General features: G+C 44.0%; 1 protein-coding gene across 1 annotated transcript in view; it reads left to right on the top strand.

Annotated features, from left to right (window-relative positions):
- The first annotated feature begins 254 nt into the window (after positions 1-254).
- The window catches only part of KCNK9 (potassium two pore domain channel subfamily K member 9), an 84,349-nt gene continuing 61,072 nt past the window's right edge, over positions 255-23,531 (top strand). The window contains exon 1 of the mRNA XM_064154347.1: positions 255-1,358. Coding sequence (XP_064010417.1) covers positions 767-1,358 — 592 coding nt within the window. The 5' untranslated portion in view covers positions 255-766. The remainder of the gene's footprint in view (positions 1,359-23,531) is intronic.

The raw sequence follows: 23,531 nt of genomic DNA, 5'->3' as shown, positions 1-23,531 counted from the left end.
GTGGCTGCCGCCGGCTCGCCGGGCGGGCGTCTCCTCACTGCTCTCCCGCCTCCCCCGCCCGCCGGGGCGGCTCCGCGCCGCTCCTCCCGCTCAACGCGGCTCGTGCGGGGCGCTGGCTCCCCGCCGCCAGGGCCACGCCGCCGGCCCGGCGCCCCCGCCTCCCGCCGGAGCGGCGGCGCGGCCCGCCGCGCCCGGGGATGCTGCCCCCAACTCCCCGCCCGCCGCCTGACACCACCGCTGCTGCCGCCGCCCTCGCCGCACCGGACGCCGCTCCGCTGCCTGCACCGCAGCCACCTGCAGCAGCTCGACTCTTCGCCACCCGCATCGTGCCGCGGCGAAAGGAATAAAGCACCCAGCCCGTCCCGACCCGCTCGGCCGGCCCTCCCACAGGCAGCCGGGGCCGGGGCGGGTCGGGTCCCCGCGGGCAGACCCCGACGGCCAGAGCCCGGGCGCCCGCCGCCTCTCGTCCCCTGCGCGCCCTCCCCGCGGATGGACGCGCTGTCGCCAACCGGCCCGCCCCGGCCTCACCGCGCCGCCTGAAGAAACTTGGGACGGCGGCGTTCTCCGCCTTCCCGCCGCGCCCCGACTGGGCTGCGGGGGACCCTTCCCAGTGTCGCTACACCAACTTCTCGCAGGGACCCGCCCGCTGCAGGACTCCGGCCCGGGGCCGCCGGCCCCTCGGCGGGGCGCCGCCCAGTGCCCCCTTCCCGTGGCGGGTACCCCCTGCCCCTGGCCTCGGTGCTGGGGAGGAGACGGGGTGCCCTGGATGGCCCTGCGCACTGGGACGGCTTGGTTTGGGCAGGTCCTGCGCAGAGTTTCCCGGCTCCAAGGCACTTGGTCTCGGCGCTCCAGCAGCCTCCTGTGTCTCTCCTCCTCCCAGGAGCCCGAGCAGGCGGGCGGAGAGCGGCCGCCGCCGCAGCACAAGCTGCCCCGGAGCAGCAGCAGTGGCAGCGGCGGCAGCGGGAGCCGCCAGCCCTCCCGGCAGCTGCCCCCCTGCTGCGGCTGCTGCGGCCTGTCGGATCCCCGGGCGGCCAGGGGGGGACATGGTCCCCTCACTCGCCCCTTGCTGGCGGCCATGAAGAGGCAGAACGTGCGGACTCTGTCCCTCATAATTTGCACGTTCACCTACCTGCTGGTCGGAGCTGCCGTCTTTGATGCCCTGGAGTCCGACAACGAGATGCGAGAGGAGGAGAAACTCAAAGCCGAGGAGATCCGGCTCAAGGGAAAGTACAACATCACCAGCGAGGACTACCGGCAGCTGGAGTTGGTGATCATGCAGTCCGAGCCGCACCGGGCCGGCGTCCAGTGGAAATTTGCCGGTTCCTTCTACTTTGCCATCACGGTCATCACGACTATTGGTGAGTGTTACACCTTGAGGAGGCCCTCTGGGACCAGGACCAGGCTTGGGGTGCAAAAGCCCTCTTGTCTGGGGTAAAAGGGAGAGGGGCAGGGGAGCGATGGCATTCAAGGGGTTAAGTGCTGGATGATTTTTTTAGCTTCCCTCTCGTGTTGCGCAATTCATTGCTCTTCACGGGCACTTGTTGGACTTGTCCGTGCCCCGCAGCTCTTCCCCTGGGGATGGAGCTTGTGTACCCTGTGTGGGACTGGAGAGGAATGGGGCTGGCCTGTTGGAGAGATTGGTGCTGGCCAGGTGGCTATTGTGGAGCTGTGGCCTGCCTGAGTGGGAAGGAGGAGAGGAACTCTCTTCTGGGGCTCCCCTCAGGAAGGCGGAGGCCCTGTTGCTACACTTGTCTTTGCACCTTTGCTTAATAGCTAAGGGGAAAACTTAGGCAAAAGGTAGTTGCATGAGGGTGAAAAAAATGAGGGCGTGGGAACTGGATCAGCTGGGAGAGCCCTTGATGTAGCTAAGCATAGCCCTGCTTTTGCAAACTTTGGTTTAGTGTCAGCAAGGGCTGTGGTGTGGGTTCCTACAGCTGTGGTCCTACTGCTGGTCTTCTGTTTGGCATTCTCGATGTGTTCCTGAAGTTTTATTGCAGCTGGAGTGTCTGATGTGCCAGCAGGTCACAGTCTGTGTCTCCTCTTTGTGGGCACATGGCCCGACTGGCAGAATGATGCCTGCTGTCACGTCCGTGCTGCCTAGCTTCCCAGATATGCCATTGCCCAGGATGGTTGAGGGACAGTCAGTGGACACAGCCACAGGCTGTCATTTTGTACTTCTCTGCTTCCCACAGTTAAAGCGGAGCGTTGAGTGTAAAGTTTGCTTCCCTGAGTAAAAATAAATAAGTGGAGGCTGCAGAGTGCACACAGAACTGTGCTACAGCTCTGGCTTTGACTTGATAAGCATGTTTGTTCTTCCTGGTTTTGTGTTCATTAAGGTGGACTTATTGAGGCAATTGATAACAGTGTTCTGGATGTTCCCTTCTAACATCTGTGGAGATCTGAAAATACCTCTCCAGCTCAGAGGCTGTTTGATAGTGCATTACACTGAACAGGACATGAAAAACTGGTTTACGCACAAAAGGACTTAATCTTTTTACCGTTTTGGATTTGTTGCAACACATTTGCACACTGACACTTAAGGATGACAGTTTTCAGCAGACTGTGGTATCCACTGCCCTCTGAGCAGGTGTCTACTCCACTTGTGTTTTGACTGTGTTTTATCTGAGGCGGTAAAACAATCATTTGAAAGACGATCTGAGAGTAGGAAATCAATTTGCTCTTGCAAATAGAAGATCTTTTAAGGGATCATTTCTTCTTCTGTCATTAGATATATTTATATGAAATGCATATATTACTAGGCCAAAGAATATAAAGTGGAATGTAACTTTGACTGGTGACTAGATTTCCTGTTGTTCATTACTATTTCAGAACTCTCCTTCCTCCTTTGGTCACTGATTCTCTCTTGATGTGTCTCTTGTCTCTTTTTTGTGCTTAGTGACTACAGGACAGTTGTGCCCCTCTGTATTACAAGAAGCTTCCACGCACACACCAGTGTGCTCGCGGTGCCCTGTCATCCTGCCTGAGAGGTGGCTGCAATACTTTCTGTGGTCTTAAGCTCAGTTGGTGACACGTAGAAAGGGCTGTTTTTAGAGTAGTTTACTGTTTCAATCGTATTTTACCTGGAAACAAGCACAACTTGCTTGGAAAGCTTTATCATTTTCTCCTGCAAAAAGCTGGGGTTTGTTTGGAAGCTTGGAGTACCTCAGCCTGCAGAGAGAGTGTGCATTTCTGTAGACAGAGGTTCTTTGACATGTAAGAATTGTTTGAGTTTAAAGTGTGTGTAGCAGTGGGGAACCACTGGAAGGAAGAATGACCACAAAGAATGGTGCAGAAAGACAGTCATTCTGTGATGATTGGTCATTTGGGAAACTGTTCTGGGAAGATACGAGATCTGTCCTCTAAAGTTTAGCATCTGTTTCTTGCCTAGCGCACTTCTGTTTTGTGAATCGTCACTACTAAAGTAGCTTCGACCTGTTGTCTGATCTACTGGTAGCCTCTGATCTGATCTACTGGTAGTCTCTAGAAGTGCATGTGTAAGGCTTTTCTTTAATTTCCTATTGATCCTAAAGTAATTTGGTTCATAGAGGGGAAGAAATGGCTTTTTAAGTTTTCAGGAAAACAAGAGAAGATTTCTTCTGTTTCCTATGCAGGGCAGTGATCTCAAATGTTCATATTAATCTTTGTTTCTTCCTTCTAATCTGACTGTGTGTATGGTCTCACGAACATTCCCTTCACTCCCTGAAATCAGACAGACTTCAGGAGGCATATGGAGTAGTGTACATGGTAGTGAAGGTGCTATAGTCAGTGGATGTTCCTGCGAAAGTGCATCACACTAACCATCACAGTATAGTTTTCAAACCAGAGTGAATAAACCCCTTCATTGCCTAGTCTAGAGATGCGTCTCTCTCCACAAAACTTCTCTCCAGAGAGCCGCCGTTAGTTATTGATGGACCACCAAGGCAAGTAATATGCATGTGAGAGCAGACCAGTTCCTGTTTATCTTAATTGTTCTCTTTGGTACTGCTGTGCTAGCAGAATGTCTGAGGCCCTTACCTCTCCGTTGGCTTGATTTAAGCTCCTGGGGCTTTAATTCAATCACAGCCGTGTGTCTTTGGCCGTGTCCGAGCCGCGTTCTCGGGGTCTGGGAGCGCGGGGCCGGGACGTGGTGCTGAAGGGACAGCTCCTGCCGTCACTGCCGGCGGCCCTGGCCTCTGTGCCCGGGCAGCAATCACAAAGCCGTTAGGGATGGAGAAGACCTACAGAGTCAGCAAGTCCAACCCTGTGGCTCCCTGGGAAAACACAGGATTAAAAAGTTGTTGGGCTGGGAGGATGAGGAACTAGAATCCTCCCGTGCAAGGTGACAGTGCTGAGCTTTGGTCAGCGCTCTCATTTCTCCTAATTACAGAATCAAAGACTCTTAGGGGTTGGAAGAGGCCTCTAGAGATGATTGAGTGCAAGCTCCCCCACCAAAGCAGGATTACATAGGGCAGGCTGCACAGGAACGCATCTAGGTGGGTTTTGAGAGTCTTCAGAGAAGGAGACTCTGCAACCTCTCTGGGCACCCTGTTCAGTGCACCATCACCCTCACTGTAAAGAAGTGTCTCCTTGGGTTGAGATGGAACCTCCTGTGTTCTGTCTTGTACTCAATGTCTCTTGTCCTATCACTGGATATCACTGAAAAGGTACTATCTTCTTCATCTGGACACCCACCCCTAAAATATTTATAGTTGCTGATGAGATCCCCTCTTAGCCTTCTCAAAACTAAACAGCCCTATGTCTCTCAGCCTTCCTTCATTGGAGAGATATTCAATTTATAGCATTTGGCTTTTATGTAGAAGGTGGTAGAGGGTTGTTGCTTGTCAAGCCGAATGCTGAATAAAGAAGCAAATGGCAATCACTTAAATGGACATGGATTTTTATCACATGGGACACAACATTTTTCTGATCCTCAGGTGCAGGGTTTTTTTGTTTGTTTGCTTGTTTGTTTTGACTGACCCAAGAACAGGAAAACACCTGCAGGTTCTATGAAATACAGTGAGTCTGCTTTTAAATTCCACTAGCAGAAGAATGACCAGCTTTTGTAAAGTTTTTGTCACGTTTGAGTTCAATTAAAGTTTTTAAGCTTTACAAAAGAAGTAATAAGTGTGCTTGGTCCTCACCAGTTGCTTAGTTAATTTCAGGATTATTCTTGCTTCAGAGCTAGCTAGTAGAATTACCTGTCCATTGCCAGTTATACCGCCACAATGATGACAGAGAGTGATATAATCAAGTTCTCTTACAGCTACTTGTCTTTCATGAGGTATACTGTAGAATATGCCACAGAGCTAAGAGGCTGGAAGTGATGAATGAAAGAACTTTATGAAATAAAAGGTAATTCCTAGGATTCCTACAAAGTTTTAATGGCCTTTTCTACAGGTTTAGAAGAGCGACTAAACTGCTTCTGTGTAAGGAGGTGTCAACGGTGTCAAAGTGTGTTACTGATACAGATATCGCTCCATCATTTAGGCCTTAAAGGGTGATAGTCATACTTGATTTAACACCACCAAGCTCTAGTAAACACTGAGTATTTCTGGAGGCTTGTGCAGCATGTAAAGAACTGAAAGCTGTTTATGTCACCCTAAAATGAACTGAAACAACAAACAGATTGAGGATTTTTTTTTTCTCCTGAGAAATGACTGCAAGGGGAGCAAAATTAAGAGAGTGTGTACTGTGGTTTGCCAGTCACTTTTTTTCAGGTTTTAGACCTTGGTTTTCAGTTTCAAACCTACTTCAGTCAATGATTAGGCTATCCTCATGTAAGTAGGCAAAATATGTTTTAAGAATGTGGCACAATACCTGTAATGGTGAATGAAATACCCACCTCTTCTATGATTCTGTGATTCTGTTGGCAGCTGTTTAGCTACTGAGTAGCTGAACACTTGGGAACTGTCTACCTGCAGATGAGGAGATTGCATACTTCTGGCAGATGGTGGCCTGATAGGGAGTTTGACTCTGTGTTAATGAACTAAGCAAACATACATTTAAATCCACTCCAGGATAGTAGTTAAGTCTCCATATCCTTTTTTCTGCATCACTTTACTCTTCTGTGAATGGGTATAAAAACACTAGTAGTGCTGCAATGTCTCTAATGTGGCTTAGAAGAAGATAAAAGTGTTTTAATATATGAATTATTTTGTTAGTATTACTGTGATGTTTTGAGTCTACTCTTGGGTTTTGGTGGATAGCATCATTTAAAGGTGGCCTGTTGAAAAGCTTTGAGTAGGAATTGATGGCATGTGAACAATTTGCAATGGAAAGAAAGAAAACATGAAATGGAAAGGGAAAGGTAGAGAATAAAGACACCAATATGTTGGTCAGTTAAGATTTACATTCATGACTTGCCAGGACCATGAAGGTCCTGTCTCATATGACAAGACAAGCAAGCACAGAGTACATTAAAGCCACATTATTATTATCAAACCCACATGAAAGCAGACAGCAAGACTTTCTGGTGATATGAATGCTTGTAGATGTACTGAAGTAATTAATCTCTTCATTCACTATCTGAAACTTTGCTGAAGAACACTGGATGATCAGGACTTGAATATCTGTTGATTGTATCTCTTGGTCAAGGAGGATGTTAGCTTCAGTGAGCCATGTGAAGATGAACTGCGTGTTGCATTTTGAGCCCCTGTGTAATTAAAATATGTGGGCTCTTTTCATACTCTATTCTTTGTCTCGTGGAGATTAAAACAAATCATAACATATTCAAAATGGTGTTCTCCTAACACTGAGAGGACTTGATGGCTACTTTGCTCATGTGTTTGGAGAAACAGCCTTTAAGTTCTTGAGAACTTGTGTTGCAGTGATGCATCACATTCTTGCCAGAAGCAGATTAGCAAAAGCTTTTTAAATATCACTGATAAGCAGGGCAAAAATACAGCTCAGACTGATGCTGAACTTCCTACTGTACAGCTTGCTGGCAGTGCAAATGCAATATCCAGTAAGAGTCTGAAAAGAGTTTTGAGGAAGCGTTGAGAATCCTCTAGGCACTCTTCCGGGTGATGGTGTCAGCAGATTTCTTTAGTGTAACTGGGCTTGAGAAATTAGTATATTGCAGTGTCTTAGGATTTGGTGCTCATTCATTCCCTCCTAACTATTCATAATTCCTTTAACTGAACCAAGTGAGATTTAGGTTAGGCATGAGGAAACTTTTTCCAGCTGTCAGAGTGGTTGCGTGCTGGAAGAGATTGCCTAAGGAGGTGGTGAAATCTCCATTATTGGAGTATTTTAAAAGGTATTCAGACAAAAAAACTGTCAGAATGTATGAGTTACAGTTGCCTTTGCCTTTGAGGAGGCACTTCACCTCGTGAAGTCATTATCAGCTGTACATTCTATGATGTTCCAAATCTTCCTTCTTCTCTGTCTTGAGTTCTAATAGTTCCTGGATTAACTTGTCTTCCTTAAGAAAGAAACCCAAAGATCTTTGAATTTCTGTTTTCTCTGCTATATGGTCTTTGATTATTGATTATTTTTCTCTGCAGTGAACCTGTTTGTGTACCCTCGCAAGTCTCAGCATACAAATACCTACGTTTACCCACTGATGAGGCTATAAGTTAGAGAAGCTGGTGAAACTCTTGGAAATGAAGTTAGGTGAAGAAATTGATCCTGCTGATACAAGGATGACAAGTAGAAATTCACAAGGCAGAACTGTGAGGGAGAGGAATTGTCCTAGGCTAAGAGTAAGGGAAGAAGTTTACCTGTTAGCTATGGGCTTATGCCTGCTTCAGCTTTCTCTGGCAACAGTGTCTAAAGCTGGAGAGCTTGCCTTTTGGACTCCTTAGGATTTGGGGCAGATGATGCTGGTCTGGCGTAAACCAAGAACCCAAATACTGTGGTCTTCCCTTCAAGGCAATCTGAGCTGAGGTCCTTATTTCCTTCAGTGCTGGAGTGTATCCTTTCACAGATGCTGAAAGCCATGCTCATGGCTTTGAGCTAGAGTTACACAGCACTTTGTATTCAAAATGCTGCACTGACATTAGGTGATTCATCTTCACAACACCTCTGTGTAAAAATTATCTTCAATTTAGAGACAAGAAAGTAAAATGACTTTCTAAAGATTCAGGTTGGGAGCTATTTCTAATTGCCAACCAGCTTGCTTCTTCCTTTCAGACTACATGGCATTAGTTCATAGCCAGATTAAACAATGAAGATTAACCAAAGGCAAAGATCCATGATGGATTCATGTGATATTAGCAAACTCTGCAGCTTAGCTCTTCTGACATAAAATAATAGCAGAAACTGGAGCTTTGTCACATGAAGGAGCATATGCAGTTGTGGGTAATTATCTTTGTTATTGCTGTATCTTCTGTCAAAGATCCTTTAGGTTTCTGTGGATTTTGGCTGAAGATCTTTAGCTGGATCCAGATAAAGAGTGCATGAAATATCCCTTTCCCTTGTAACAGGTGCTAGCAAGGACACTTGCTGGTGATGTAGAACTGATCAGTAAGAGACATTGCTGCTTGTAAGTTGAACTAAGAGGTTACTGTGGTCTTGCAGCTCATGATCAGAGCATTCCAGTGACCAGGAAATCAAGAAGGGGAGTCAGGAGACCTGCATGGTTAAGTAGGGAGCTGCTGAATAAAATCAAGTTGGAGAAGAAAGTCCACAGATCATGGAAGGAGGGTCTGGCCACCTGGGAGGAGTATAAGATGGTTGCCAGAGGATGTAGGGAGGCTACTAGGAAGGCTAAGGTCTCCTTGGAATTCAATCTTGCAAGGTAGGCAAAGACAACAGAAGGGGCTTCTTGAAATAAATTGCAGAAGAAGCCAACACTAGAGGCAATATAGGCTCACTGCTGAATGGGATGGGTGCCTTGGTGATGAAGGATGAAGATAAGGCAGAGTTGCTGAATACTTTCTTTGTCTGTACTCAGGAGCACCACACCCCTGAGGCCACGTAAGAAGACAAGGAGGACGCTTCCTTGGTTGATGGGGACTGGGTTAGTGAGGACTGAGTTAGGGAACAGTTTAAATAAACTGAATATCTGTAAGTCCATGGGTCCTGATGGCATGCACCCATGAGTGCTGAAGGAGCTGGCAGAGGTCATTGTCAGACCACTCTCCCTCATGGTGGATAGGAGAGGTACCTGGGGATTGGAGGAGTGCAAACGTGACTCAAAAAGGGTAAGAAGGAGTACCCAGGTATGTGTAGACCACTCAGCCTCACCTCTGTCCCCAGAAAGATAATGGAGTGGCTTTTCCTCAGTGCTGTGCTTATCCATATCAAGGACAAGAAGGTCATTGGGAGCAGTCACCATGGTTTTACAAAGGGGAAGTAACCAGGCGGATAGATGATGGAAGAGTGGTGGATGTGCTTTACCTTGATTTCAGTAAAGCATTTGACACTGTGTCCCACAGTATCCTCATAGCTAAACTGAGGAGATGTGGTCTGGATGATCAAATAGTGATGTGAGTTGGGAACTGGTTACAGGAAAGAAGTCAGAGAATTGTGGTCAATGGGACAGAGTCTAGCTGAAGGCCTGTAACTAACTAGTGGAGTCTCTCAGAGGTCAGTACTGAGACCAGTATTGCTCAATGTATTTATTAATGACCTGGATGAGGACATAGAGTGCACTGTCAGCAAGTTTGCTGATGACACCAGGCTAGGTGGAGTGTCTGACACACTGGAGAGTTGTGCTTCCATTCAGAGAGACTTGGGCTGGAGAGTTGGGCAGAAGAAATTTATTGAAGTTCAACAGGGGCAAGTGTAGAGTCATGCACCTTGGGAATAACAATCCCATGTATCAGTATGGGTTGGGGACTGACATGTTGAAGAGCAGTGAAAGGGAGAAGGACTTGGGAGTGCTGGTGGATGGAAGGTTGGCCATGAGTCGGTAGTGTGCTCTTGTGGCCAAGAAGGCCAATGACATTCTGGGGTGTATCGGAAGGGTGTGGTTAGTAGGTGGAGAGGGGTTGTCCTTCCCCTGCTCTGCTCTAGTGAGGCCTCAACTGGAGTATTGTGTCCAGTTCTGCCCCCCCCCCCCCCCCCCCCCCCAGTTAAAGAAGGACAGGGAATTGCTTGAGAGAGTCCAGTGCAGAGCCACAAAAATGATTAAGGAAGTTGAGCATCTTCCTTAAGAGGAGAGACTGAGGGAGCTGAGGCTTTTTAGCTTGGAAAGGAGGAGACTAAGGGGTAGCCTCATTAATGTTTAGAAATGTGTAAGGGGTGAGTGCCAGGAGGTCTTCTTGGTGGTACCTGGTGACAGGACAAAGGGCAATGAGTGGAAGTTGAGGCAAAGGAGGTTCCATGTGAACCTGCGGAGGATTTTTTTTCACTCTGAGAGTGACAGAGCACTGGAATCAGCTGCCCAGGGAGGTTGTGGAGTCTGACTTTCTGGAGATGTTCAAGAACCATCTGAATGTGTTCCAGTGTGATCTGCTCTAGGTGATCCTGCTCTGGCAGGGTGGCTGGACCAGATGATCTTTCTAGATCCCTTCCAGCCCCTGACATTCTGTGACTCTAAAAAAGCATTCTATGATTCTATTCACTGTGTGTAGAAGTTCTATTTATCTTTTTTCGGCTTATGGATATTTTTGAGTGAAGTCCACAGACTACTTCCAAAATTTCATGTACACAGAATGCTGTGATGCAAATTATTTTGTATTCATTGGCTTTTCTGGATTATAGTCCATAGAATCTACTGACTTTAAGTTAAAATGTATGGATAAAGTCCTTCCCCCAGGTTATGTATACCCTACCACTGACTAGATCAGCTACAACCAGTCAAAAGCACTGTCAGTGGTTTAGCTGTGTCAGTTCCTTTGATTAAAGTGAGAGGAGTCTATGGATTAGGGACTCTTAGGCTAAAAAAAAAACCCAGAAATTAAGATTTTCTCCAAAGTCTGTCATAAATAAAGGACAGAATATTTTTAGTAAAGGTATTTTTGGTTCAGACCATTATTTGACATGAATTCTATAATGCAGGAAGCTATATTCTATAGCAGACCAACTCCTGGAAAATATCTGTGGTAGCAGTTTTAAAATTTATTTTCTAAATAAAGAAGCAAATAGAGTTTGTGGAATTAAAGAATATGCTGACTTTGGCATTTATACTGTTTGTTTTTTTTTAATTGAAAATGAAAGGCCCAACTACATGCCTGCTGAATACCTTGAACTTGGAGCAAAGAGAACTCTTGCTGAGGAATGCTGCTGCTTTTTATTCCATTTATTTGTTTTGGTGGTGTTATTTTTAAAAATATTGTCTTCTTTCACTGCTGCCAGACAGTTAGCAGTGTCTTCTGATCTAGCCTCTTCTGATCCACTGAGATGCTTTTTTTTCTCAAATGTAATAAACATTTACTTCTTTTTTTTTTTTATTGTTTCAAGGGAAGAATCTACTAAGTTTCTTCTTATTGTTTTTCATTTTAAGGAGTTAAGGGACTTTAAAAAAAAATCTGTCTAATTGCCACAAGAGGCTTATGGAGTCAGCAGCTGGTTAAATGGTTCAGTATCCTTTTTAACTGCTTTCATTATGAAGATGATTAGGGCATGTCAGTGAAAGGCATATTTCTATTAGGGACTCATGTAGTTATTACTTATTAGGATGATTAGGAGGAAATAAACTGTATTGTCCTTTCAATTCCCTGCACCAGCGAGAAAAAGATCTTCAGAGAAAAGCAGACAGGTAGTGGGGTTAAAAGGTGTCTGGTGGGAAGTTGATTGTCTCCTTGCTCTCCCACCACAGAAGAGGATTGCTCCCTTTGCTAGCTGTGTAAGTCTTCTCAGACAGGGAGATTTCACAGAGAGCTTTAGGGTGCAGGTTGCTAAATGAAACTGTAGCGGTTGTCTCTAATTATATAGCGAAGGAGATTAGCTTTGAGGAAACGTTTGAAGACTCACAGTTTAGGGAGATTATTGATATACTGAAGGGAAAGTAGAAATAAAAGAGATCTGCTCCCAAGGTAACTGGCACTGTTAGCAATTTCTGATGCATGCTACCATTAACTCATTGATGAGATGTTTTGGGTGCAAAAGGAATATTTTATTTCTTCTATGCTCTATTCTTTTTTTGATGTCCTCTAGAAAGGATGTCTTTTTCCCATGTTTAAATCATCACAGACCAATGCTATGGGAACTCTATCAGAAATGAATTGTTGTAACAAACCTGTGACCAGCCAGAGTTCCTGAATTGTCACTTTTCTGTATTTCACATTATGACGAGTTACGCAAAATCAATAATCTGTATTAATTTTGATACCCAGGTGAAGATTGTTAATAACTATGAAAACTGTTTATTAATATTAAATCTCACCATAAAACTTATTTGCAAGGTTTGGAACGCACAGTTTGGAAATTTATACACACAGGGAACAGGCAAAACTAGAACACTTATTTCTTAAAGTGGTAAATGGAAACATTATCCTGGAGGAGAAGTTTCTTATGGTTAATTATACTGCTTATCCACTAGATGGACACAGAAAGCCCCTTTCTGCTTACAGCAGAAGGCCATTAGTGAATTACAAGAAAGTATTTGCTCACAAAATATTGCCAGAGAGTACCCAAAGCACTTGGAGGGGTTGCTGTTGGTGGTCTCGAAGCCGTTAGAGGCTTTGGAGTTTTCCCAGGCTCTTTTCTCAGGAAGCTGGGAGTCTATAGCATGGGCTCTGACCTGGTTCCTCTTGATTCCTGATTCAGCAGAAGCCTTGCAAAGGGGCAGACGCGATGCAATGCAATGTGCGGTCTTGGCACAATGTCATGCTGGCTATGCAGGCTGATGGTGTGCAGCCATTTAGAGCCTGTTCCTGGTAAACTTGAGGCAGCAGAGTTTACAGGCAGTTTCAGGATGCAATGAGGTAGCAGCAGCAGCACACCATGCTCATCCCTTTTAATCAATACAGCCCAAGAATAATGGGCCTTTGGACATAGATTAGCCAATCAGAATGGCACTTTGCCAAGCTTGATCATACTAGGTGAAGCCAGGGCTTTCATTTTCCTTTCTTGTAGTTGCTTCCTCCAGCACAAAAGGAGGCAGAGCAGGGGAACATGTCTGGACAAGCCAGAGTCCCTTGACTCAGTGGCTTCAGGTTCTTTGACATCTCTCCTGTGGTTGCTTCTCCCCACAGCAGATGGTGTGGGAGAGCAGAAAAACATGCCTGGGCAAGCCAGGACCTGTATAAGCCCATTTTTGGCCTATTTAGCCCTACACACCCATCTTGAACTTTTCAGAACCAGACATGATTGAAGAAGGTGTCAAATGGTCTTTTTTCAAAGGTCTAGGCTTCCCTTACTTGAACTAATGAACAGTTACTGTTAGATGTTAATAGTTTTGACTGTATGGTGAAACTTAGTGAAAATGGTGTTATTGGCAGCAATAATTCTTAAAAAAAATCTGCTGTTTGTAACAGGTTAACTGTGTCCTGGCAACTAAGGTCCTGCAATAAAATGAACTCCAGCAGCAGGAAGCATGTGGAGCACTAGCTATACGGCTCAGCATGTAGGTTGTGTCATATAAGAGACTGCATCTGAAGTGTTTTAAAACCTTGTAAAGGCTTTTAAAACCTTGTGAAGATGGTTGAATTCACTGTTACAGTCTTGCATCAGAGAAACATGTCATACTTGCAGAGGTGACTTGAAACCTCAGTGCTCCTCAGTCCTCCTTCTGATCTTTGGGAACTTCTTCAGGTTCCTGAGGTAGATCAAGGTTTTTAGAAGATTTCCTTACAAGGTAAAGCAGTATTTTTTGCTGAGGACTAGAAACAGTAGAAGAATGTCCTTTCAGCATTGTTTATGATTATTCATACACTAGAAAGCTAGGTTGCCCTAGACTGCCAAAAAGGTTGGGATGTGGAAGTATGAGGACCAGCATTTGGGGTGTAAGCGTTCATCCTAACATTTGAAGACATCTACCTGCCATCAGCCACATCCTCAATGAAAGGCCCAGGTTTGCTCTTGGACACTAAATATGAGTTAACATTTGCAGTCTTTGTTTTTGTTATTACTTAAATGCATTAGAAATGAGATAAAGCCATTTCTAAGCAATTGATAGTTAAAACAGCAACACTGGATATGTGCCATTGGAAGTACCTGGAAATCCCGGTGATGTGACCCATATTCTTCAGTTGGCCTTCCAACTGATAAATTAAGAATCTTCTTAAACTCTCTCCTTCAAAGTTTCTCCCCTCTGCTGTTTCAGGTGGGAATGAACATCCTGAGAAGAGGAAGCAGATGATAGCTTTTCAGTCTGTACTGATGCCCTATCAGCTTTTACATTCTCTTCTGTTATTTTTATCTGACAAACAAATGATCATCCAGTCTTTTGGCAACAAAGACTGAAGCTTATAATTTACTCTTAAATTACATCCTGCCTAGTAGTAAAAGGCCTGATATTTAAAAGGCATTTTTCAAAACAATTAGGACTTCATTAGCAATATGTTTACCTTAATGAGTGCACTTTGCCAGTCAGAGGAAACATCATAAGCTGGTATCTATCTGGAATAGGCCAATGGAGGCAAAACAGCAGTGTTAAAAGTCAGTTTCTTTATGTACTGGACATCTAAGAAACTTTAATACTTCAAAAGCATCAGGTATGATTCAGAATGACTTTGTTTTTTTTCTTCACAAATATCCCCACACAATTATTTTTTCTTTCAAAACATTTGCACCACTTGCCACAGCTTAACCTGTATGGGTTGCATTTAGCTCTGCTTTGACTTGTTGGACTGGCACCAAAGGTAATTTTTCATGAAACCTCAGTCTTGCTTTATTGCTGCTGTTCTATGTTGTTGAAAGGTTTCAGAAGGTGTTTCCTTTCTCAAGAAGGGCTACAGTAAAGGCTGATGGTACTGAAGAGGTGGATGCATGAGATACTTGGCTTTGAGTATCTAATGATAGTTATCGCAGTATAAGTTGCTGACTCAAGCATATATGTACCTGATTTGGATGACTAGTTGAAAGTTGACTGCAGATTGAGTGATAAACAGGTAAAAAAATATTTCCATGATCTCTTTGAAAAGAATCCAGCCTGGAGAGCTTTTCAGATCTGATGAAACCCAAGTCTGTTCCTGAAGAACTTGTGTGGTATAGTGAATAAGAAAATCTGTTAAACAACACCAAGGAAGCATTAGAGTGGCCACAGAGAAAAAAAAAACAATTATTCTAATGAAACACTGAAATACAGTGCCTGGGGAGGGTGTGGACTGTACTTTACTAGATCTTGAAGGTAGGCAAGCATATGTCAAGAATGACCTATACGTGCCATCCTTGCAGCAAGGTATGGTCTAGCCTTCCTTTGCCTTATTTTTAATGGTTCTGTACACACACAAGCTGTTTGAAGTTTGTCTTGGATCTTGCTTGGGATCTATGTAAGTTTATCTTGTCCTTTTTTGCTCAAGATTCTTACTTCCCCGAGGGATCATCAGTGCATCCTACAATTTTGTCTCCAGACAAATATCTGGATAAGAATCAAACCTCTTCCCTAAGCAGCGACTGTTCACTATCAACAGCTGCACCACTTTTTTATGACTGCTGTTTGAACAGCTTTACCGGTGGCTGTTGCAGGGAAAAACAAACACGCTGCCTATCTTTAAAGAAGGGAGAGGAGAGAACATGGGGAGTTAATGCTCAGTCAACCTAAATGTGATACTCAGAAAGATATTTGACCAAGCTGTTCACCAATTGGTGTGAAAGTACCTAGGGGATAACAAGGGACAAGCTGTAACAAGCACATTTTTTTTCTTGAGTAACTTATGTTGAACTTCTCTAGGGTTTTGTTTTTCTTTTTTTTTTTTCTTCTCAATAGCTAGCTGATAAGTGGGAGAGCAGTAGATTCTGACATTTATTGTATGTGTGGCATCATAATGGCATTGAGTTCTCATAATTACAGTAGAAAAACACAGACTGGATTGACTTGCCACAGGTGGGTACAAAGTCTGGACATTCACACACTGCGAACTAGAGGTTGCACTGTGGCTGGACTTAATCACAGGTGTGAAAAGCACATGCACTGTGTAGGTGATTGTAAATGGGGCAGAAAACATAAACCTAGTTGCTCCCTGCTAAATCTACCTCCAGATAATTTCACAACAGGATTAAAAAAAAAGGGCATCCAAAATATTGATAATTTTTTTTTTGTCAAATTGAGTGAACAATACATATACAGTCATACAGGAGCCTGTCTTCAGCTGGTTTCTATTCAGTTTTCCCATTAATAGCTTAGCTGATAGAACAGAGAGTACATATATTAATTGTGAGAGCAGTGGCTAGCACTTCAGAGGGCAGGAGCAGAATGCAGTGATTTTGATAAATTGGGGAAATAGTCTGAAATCATTGTGATGAAATTCAATAAAGACAAGTGCAAAATCTTATGTGGCAGAAGGAAACGTTAAACATACACATAGAAAAATGCTATGAACTGAGTAGATGCAAATACTGTTAACACCATGCTGATAAAATGGATTGCCATCTAAATGTGATCCTGTGGTGTATGATGTTCAAAACAGGCAAGTGTTGGATGGAAGTGACAGAAAGTAGCTATTCTGTTTTGTTGGTGTTGGTAAGCTTGAAAACTGGGTCCAATTTTGGGCACACGGTGTTTTGAGAAAACACAGGAAAAATCAAATTGTCAAAAGAAAAACTTGTTCTGTATTATGAAGCAGACAGAAATTGTTTAGTTTGGGCAAGAAATAGATGAAGGGAGGAATAATAACAATCTTCAAATATGTGAAAGGTAGCTGTAAAGAGGACAGTGGTAAGTTTTTCTACATATATACCCAAACTTTACTCTTCAGCAGGGCAGATGTAGGTCCGTTGTCATCTGTAAAAACAGCTGTGATATGATCTGTACGAAAGCTCCAAAGTGGCAGTAATAGGATATTTGTCTGAATGAGTTAAACAGTTGTCCAGCATACATGGACTTGGTATACTTCAGCTTTCCTCAGACCTACCTCAGACCTGCTTGAGGTCCCTCCAAACCATGTGTTGCTGGGACTGAGTGGCTGATAGCTGCTATATGGGAGCTGATGGATGAGTTGAGTAAGCCCTAAGTGACAGATTGAATCACAGAATTATCATGTTGGAAAGAGACCTCTGAGATCCCTTTGAGGATTTAAGCATCCTGAATCAGGTCAAGTAATTTACTGAGGTTTCTCCCAGCCCTCAGCTTCTGGAAATAGACACTCTATGGATGTTTCAGAGTACTGTGCTAAATGTACAACAGCACTTGCTATCTGGCAGAGGACTTCATTATTATGGTCAAAGCTGAACTTGCCTCGTAAGACGGTTCTACTAGAACAGGCATCCACATGCATCTTGCAGCCTCCACTTCTTTTGGGTTTTGGGTTACAAGTTCTGTCATGCTGAAACAAAGATGCTTCTCCTCCTTCTCTAAATTCCATACATACAGACCAGCAATTTCCATAACACAGACAATCACGCAATCTGTTATCTTGGCAGACATCAATGGCTTTCTACTTTGGAGGGTGGAAATCTGTCCCATAATACACCTGCTCAATATATGGCAATGGTGATTTTGTTGCTAACCCCTGCAGCAATCAGTTTATGCCCTCAAGCATGGGATTTGATTATCTTTGTCATTATCTTAGCTACAAATGTTATTAGCAGCCATAAAATTGTCCATTAAAGTGAGAGGAATTACTTGCCTGCACCAAGGGGAGAACAGATAATTTACTACACACATTTTAAGCCCAAATGCACATTTTTTTCCAGAAGAAACTGTCAAGCCTTTTTAATGCTTCCATGTTGTGATGGTTTGGGGGTTACCCCGCCCCCCCACACTTTGTATTTGCCCCACCTAACTCAGACGGACCCTGGGAATATAGATGAAGCAATTTATTTACAGCTAGCAGAATTTACAAGCAGCTATTTACAATATATACAGTTATATACAATTATATACAGAAATATACAAAGGATAAACAATACAAAAGCACAACTCCCCTCCCAGAAACCTGAGTCCCCAGGAGGGGCTCTCAAACCACCCCAACACCTCCCCCCGGCCCTCTCAACCTTACCCCAGTTCTCAGGAGGAAGAGAGGTGCAGCCAAGAGGTTAGGGAGCAGGGTTAGTAGGAGCAGGGTTAATGAGATGTGACCAGGTCAAAGGCAAAAGCAAGAGTGAGAGACAAAATGGAGAAAAAGTCTTTCTTCTTCCCAGAGTTCTCAGCAAGACTGTGAGAGAAGTTGACATCAATTGTTTTCATTTCACTGCCCGTTATCTAGTTCTTCTACCAAAACATTCCAGCTTGCTTTAAACTAGCACACATGTTTGTATTTCAAAACCTGCTTCCCCCTCCATGGGCTTCAGGTTTGGGTCTTTTACCATAACAGTGAGACAGATACATGCTGGTCTTGAAATAACCCTAGAGATCATGACTGTGTATTTCTTCGTGTTCCACAGCTTGCATTACTTTTTCCCTAATTCTGGAAGTGCAGGTGCCCAAACTTTGAGTTCCATAATTTCTAAACTTCAGAGATGGTCCAGGCTTCATTTACACACAAACAATTTTGGGTGGCATGGGTGACTTGGCCCCCATGGACTGACTGTACATCACTGGTTGAGTGTGAGATCAGTTGTTCTGCTCCTGGCAGGGTCTTTCTTGTGAATTTTCTTTATACTATAGGGTGAGGTTTTTATGAGAAGAGATGATGTATCACAGGGACCTAGAAAAGATGCTGTGTCTGAGTGGGTGAGATCCAGGGTAGTGTCTGAAAAAATTCTTTGTTTTCCTTGGGACTAGCTGATTCATTCCCTTCCCACCACCCTGTTAACGCCTGTTCATATATCAGTTCACCGTAAAGCTGCTTTTTTATTCCCCTGTGGTATTGTGTTCCCACCCACTTCCATCAACAGGGAGTGGGAGAGACCACCTACATCTTTCCCAACAGACAAAAATGGTGGATCTTGACAGACTGAGACACATTCTGATCACAACTGCTCACTGTAAGTCCTGTGGATCTTGGTTGTTTGGGTGTGTTTGTTAGCTTTCAACTAAGATGAATGTGTGCAGAATCTGGTCTGGAGAGCCTGTGTTTTGAAGGAAGCATCCTTTCCTACTCACCAAAAAAATTCACACACATATAGTGTAGCATCAATATTAGCTCCTGTAGCAAATGGAAAATGTGGCAGTAGCCTGAAAGGAAAAGAAAATGTTATCAAACAGGGCTTTAAAAAGTAAACAAACATCATATAACCAACAAAATCAATACACTTCCACATTAACTATTACAGATATCTCTGTCATTCTCTCCATTATACTGTGCCAATTTCAGTGCTGTGGAAAATGCATAATCCAGAGGATATTACTTCAGAACTTGGTATATCAAATGCTGCCTTGGATGGAAGGTCTGACAGAGATTTGTATTAAGTAACAGAAGAAGTTTTTATCTTCCACTCCCCCTAAAAAGCATTAACTGAATCAAAGACATTTAAATATATACGCACAATGGTTATATATTTGTGGGTGTTACAACATTGTTAGAAACAATTCCTCAGAAGTTTTTATTTTCCTGAGTCATCTTCACTGACTTAAAAAATGACTTTGCAGGAACAATTAAGTTCAGACTGTCCAAGAAGGGCCCATCTTTCAGCTTTCTGCATCCTTAAAGCTCAACTGCTCTTCTGCTTGGATGAAATCCTAGATGGAGGAACATCCTTATGCTTTCTAGTCTATGCCTCATGGCCTTCTTCCTTTATTCTTCTCATCCTCCAACACAGTCAGTAATATCTAACCTACTCTGCAGGCTTCTCTGATGAATTTGTTCAAGCCGAGCTGCCCTTGGCTGCTGACGGAATTTCTTCTATTCTTTTGAGAACTTGATGTCCTCGTTGATCCAGGAGGTAAGAGACAGAACTGCAGAGAGAGCAGCTGGCTGGTGAGCTTTCCAACCAGAAGACCTGTCGCAGTGGAATCTGAGTTAGGTTTAAAAGGACAAAATGCTTCTGTGACCTAAGGCCATTATGTGCTTGCTAGCCTAATATACATAACACTGTGTCTTTTTGAATGGTGACTTCCATTGACAATGCAGAGTTCTTTGCTAAGGACAAGCTGGCAAGTTTTCCTGCAGAGCGCAGTTGTAGAAAACTTGAAGAAAAGGAACAAGCTGGAAATGTCTATTAGGACAAAATGGACCACTGCTGGGTTTTTTGGTGGTCTTCAGACTTCTAGTCATCAGAAAAGGTGTCCATGATGAATTACTCTGTCGGAGGGCCCCAGGACCTGTGCTGCACTGTGTTTGCTTTCTATTTAGAAAGGTAGAATTGGCTGAAGTCTGGATAGATAGATAATTTATATTCTTTTGCATGTAACCTTTTAGTGTGACAGACTTCAGTCCTATTACAGTCCTAACAGTCCCATAGACTTTCTGGGAGGTCCACAGCCTTTTGTCTTGAATGGGAGACAGATTACTTTTGTCTCTGACTTCTTCACCTCCCAGCTGCAGTGCCTGATGTTGTAGATCTTGCTGGTCAGAATGCCTGCAGCATATGTGAGACCTGGGTCCTGGGTTTCTTGCCTATTTAATGGCATTCTCTGAGCTTGTATTCAGAGAAAGGCAGAAGGATCAAAGGCTGTGCAAGTGCATTGCGTTTGCTTACACCAATATGAATCGATTGACTTCACTGAGTTATGAGGGATTTACAGCTAGGGGAGAACAGATTCTGACCTAATGGCTCCAAAAGAGGCTTTTCTTGGATGAGCAATGTAATTAGAGCACTGGAACAGATTTCATGACTCATCTGTGGGTCTGCAGTCTTTTCTGCAGTTCTGATAGGGTGTTCACTAATGTCACACACTTTCATTTCACCTACGGACTGATCTAAGGTAGGACCAACCTTTGCTTGAACTGGCATCTCTGTGCATCTGCAAAGCATCATCTAATGTCACTATGCAAACTTTAGTCACTGCAGAGCATTCTAGGAAGGGACCAGCAAGCTCTCAGGGCCAGACACTGGGATAGGGGGAAATTTCCACTTGCCTCCTGTGTTGGAGTAAAGCAGAGGATTAAAATAAAGAAGAGAAATGAGGCAGGGGCCGGTGAGGATAGATTGATGTCTGGATCCACTTAGTAATTCCTCATATGCTTCTTAGCAAGGGGTAAAATGGTGGCACACGTGGGCCAACATCAACCTCCTTTATATATACAGCTGGAAAGCAGTACACAGATTCATAGAATGGTTTGGGTTGGAAGGGACCTTAAAAAGCAGGGACACCCGCCACTAGACCAGATTACTCAAGGCACCATCCAGCCTGGCCTTAAACAGCTCCAGGGAGGGGGAATCCATGAACTCCTTGGGCAGCCTGTTCCAGTGTCTCACCACCCTTAGTGGAAAGAATTCTTCCTAATATCCATTATAAATCTACACTTCTCAAGCTTCAATGCCTCTTATCCTCTGGCATGCATTTGGGAATCAGCAAAGCTCCTTTTCTGAGCTGATTTGAGGTCTGAGGATGAAATGCATTTTGTTAGAAGATATCAGTTCTCCAGTACTGTAAGGCACTAATTTGGGAAACTTTGTTGAGAACATTCCCTGAGTTTGGAGAAGAAGAGGTAATACTGGTAAGATGGACTGAGCATGAATTTGAAGTGGCTGGCGGTGAACATAGCCACAAGGTTCCATCAGGCACAGAGGCCTGATGGAGAGGTGGCAGCATTCAAGTGGAGATAGTGCAGTCTTGGCAGCTGGTTCTCCTTTGGTTCCAGTGCAACAGGAAATGAGAGTCAGAGGCCAGCTGTTACAGTTTGGCTGGTGGTCCTAAGCATATGTATGGTTGTGTCAGGGCTGAGCAGGAAGAATCCTTTTCCTTATTGAATATGTATTCCCACCTTTTTCTCATTCATCTCTTGTTTTGTCTGAGCTTGAGCTGTGAGACCTCTTCAACACCTTGACTGTTGCAGTGACTGGCAGCAGTATCTTTGGTTTGGTCCACTGAAGTAACAAGGAGACAGTAGTTTCAGGAAAAGGTAGGAGAGCAGTAATGCAATGGACTAGAGTTTAGCATGCAATGGGAGAGGGGTGGCAGAGATACCTTATCTGTCATCATTGAAGGTTCTTCCAAAAGCATTAGAGGCCACTGATCTGGGGAACCCAAAGGAGGTGCCTACGTATATGCAACTGTCCTTTGTGTCTTTCTGCTATATTCTGAAGCCTTCAAGATGCTGGTGTGGTACTCAGCACAGATTGTAAGGCTCACCTGGAAAGAAGGTGAATTGCTATATGCTGAATTGTGTGCCTCACCACTTGGCAGTGACAATAGCACAGCTGTATCTGCAATTGGATTTGATGTTGGTTTTCTTCTGATCTGCCGCTCTGAAACTTGGAGCCAGTCATTATGACTGGTCCTGTTCTTGGATTCAAGCCCTTCTGCATTGGGCTCTGTACCAGCTTGAAATTCAGGGTCATTTCAGAAAAGTCTCTAGAAGACCACAGAACTAAAGCTGTTTTCAAAAGTAGCTTTTGCACTTAGGAGGCTAGTTTCCAAGCCAAGTAGTTTTGAAAGCAGGTTGTTTGGGATGTGAAGTCATTGAAGAACATATGAAAAATATACCTTTCAGGACTGCTGGAAAAAAAGGGGTACAGGTGCCTGATAACTTTGAGTTCTCTGGTAATCCACCCCTTCAGCTACCTGTCACACAGACTTCTCTTGGAAGATTTTCCTCTCCTGTTACTTCTGAGGGAGTAAGTCACCATGTAAAATATTAATGGAAGTTGCAGTAGCTGCTGGTCTGCTTGTACATACAAGTTAAAACTGTTTTTTCTGTATGGTGACTCATGAGGTACTAACTCCTGTTGATATTCACAGGAGCTTGATGAATACCTGTAAAGCACAGGAGTAAGTCACTGCCTTGGAGAAATTTCCACTGCTTTGAAAAAGACACAAATGAGTGCAACAAGGAATAGGATAGAAAGGGAAGAAATAATTAAAATAATCACAGTTGTATTCTGGTAATTGCTCTCAGTTGTCACTGTCACTCACTAGCTGAAGAATTTATCCCAAGAAGGATGGTGGCTTTGTGGATTTATCCAGGGACATGTTTGGTGTCCAAGATGATGTGAGGACAGTGCCTGGAGACAGTTTTTGAAGAAGGCAAATAATGCTAGTCACAGCTGGCACAAATGGCATTGCAGATGGGGAAGTGGGTGATGAGAAATGGGAGCTGGGAAAGATGGATCTGGGCTGTGTGGTCATGAAAACCTCAGAGATGTGGGGAAATAGGGAAGTCAATAGAGAGGGAAAGAAGAAGTTCTTGACAAATTGTACTGCTCAGAAAAGATGTGTTGACCTTGGTTTCCTTTGATGCTTTTTAAATATAGGTGAAGACATCTCACCTGAATGGGGCAGCCTGAAGGTATAGAACATGGAAGCTTATGGGAGTGCTGTTTAGAATGGTTAGGATTTGATGTGCCTTTCCTGAGATGCCAGTGGTCGTGGAATTTGGCTGAGGATGTTCTTTTTGCCTTGCATGTTTTTGGGGAATTGGATGCAGGATGCACTACCGTTTCTGAAAGAGTCTGCAGTTACATATTTCATTTTTAAAGCTTCCAGGAATAAGCACTTATTTAGATACCCACACTAC

This window comes from Pogoniulus pusillus, chromosome 14 (genome assembly GCF_015220805.1).
Source record: "Pogoniulus pusillus isolate bPogPus1 chromosome 14, bPogPus1.pri, whole genome shotgun sequence".
Classification (NCBI taxonomy): Eukaryota; Metazoa; Chordata; class Aves; order Piciformes; family Lybiidae; genus Pogoniulus; species Pogoniulus pusillus.
The sequence above is the reverse complement of the archived record's forward strand: the minus strand, read 5'-3'. Positions and strand labels throughout refer to the sequence as shown.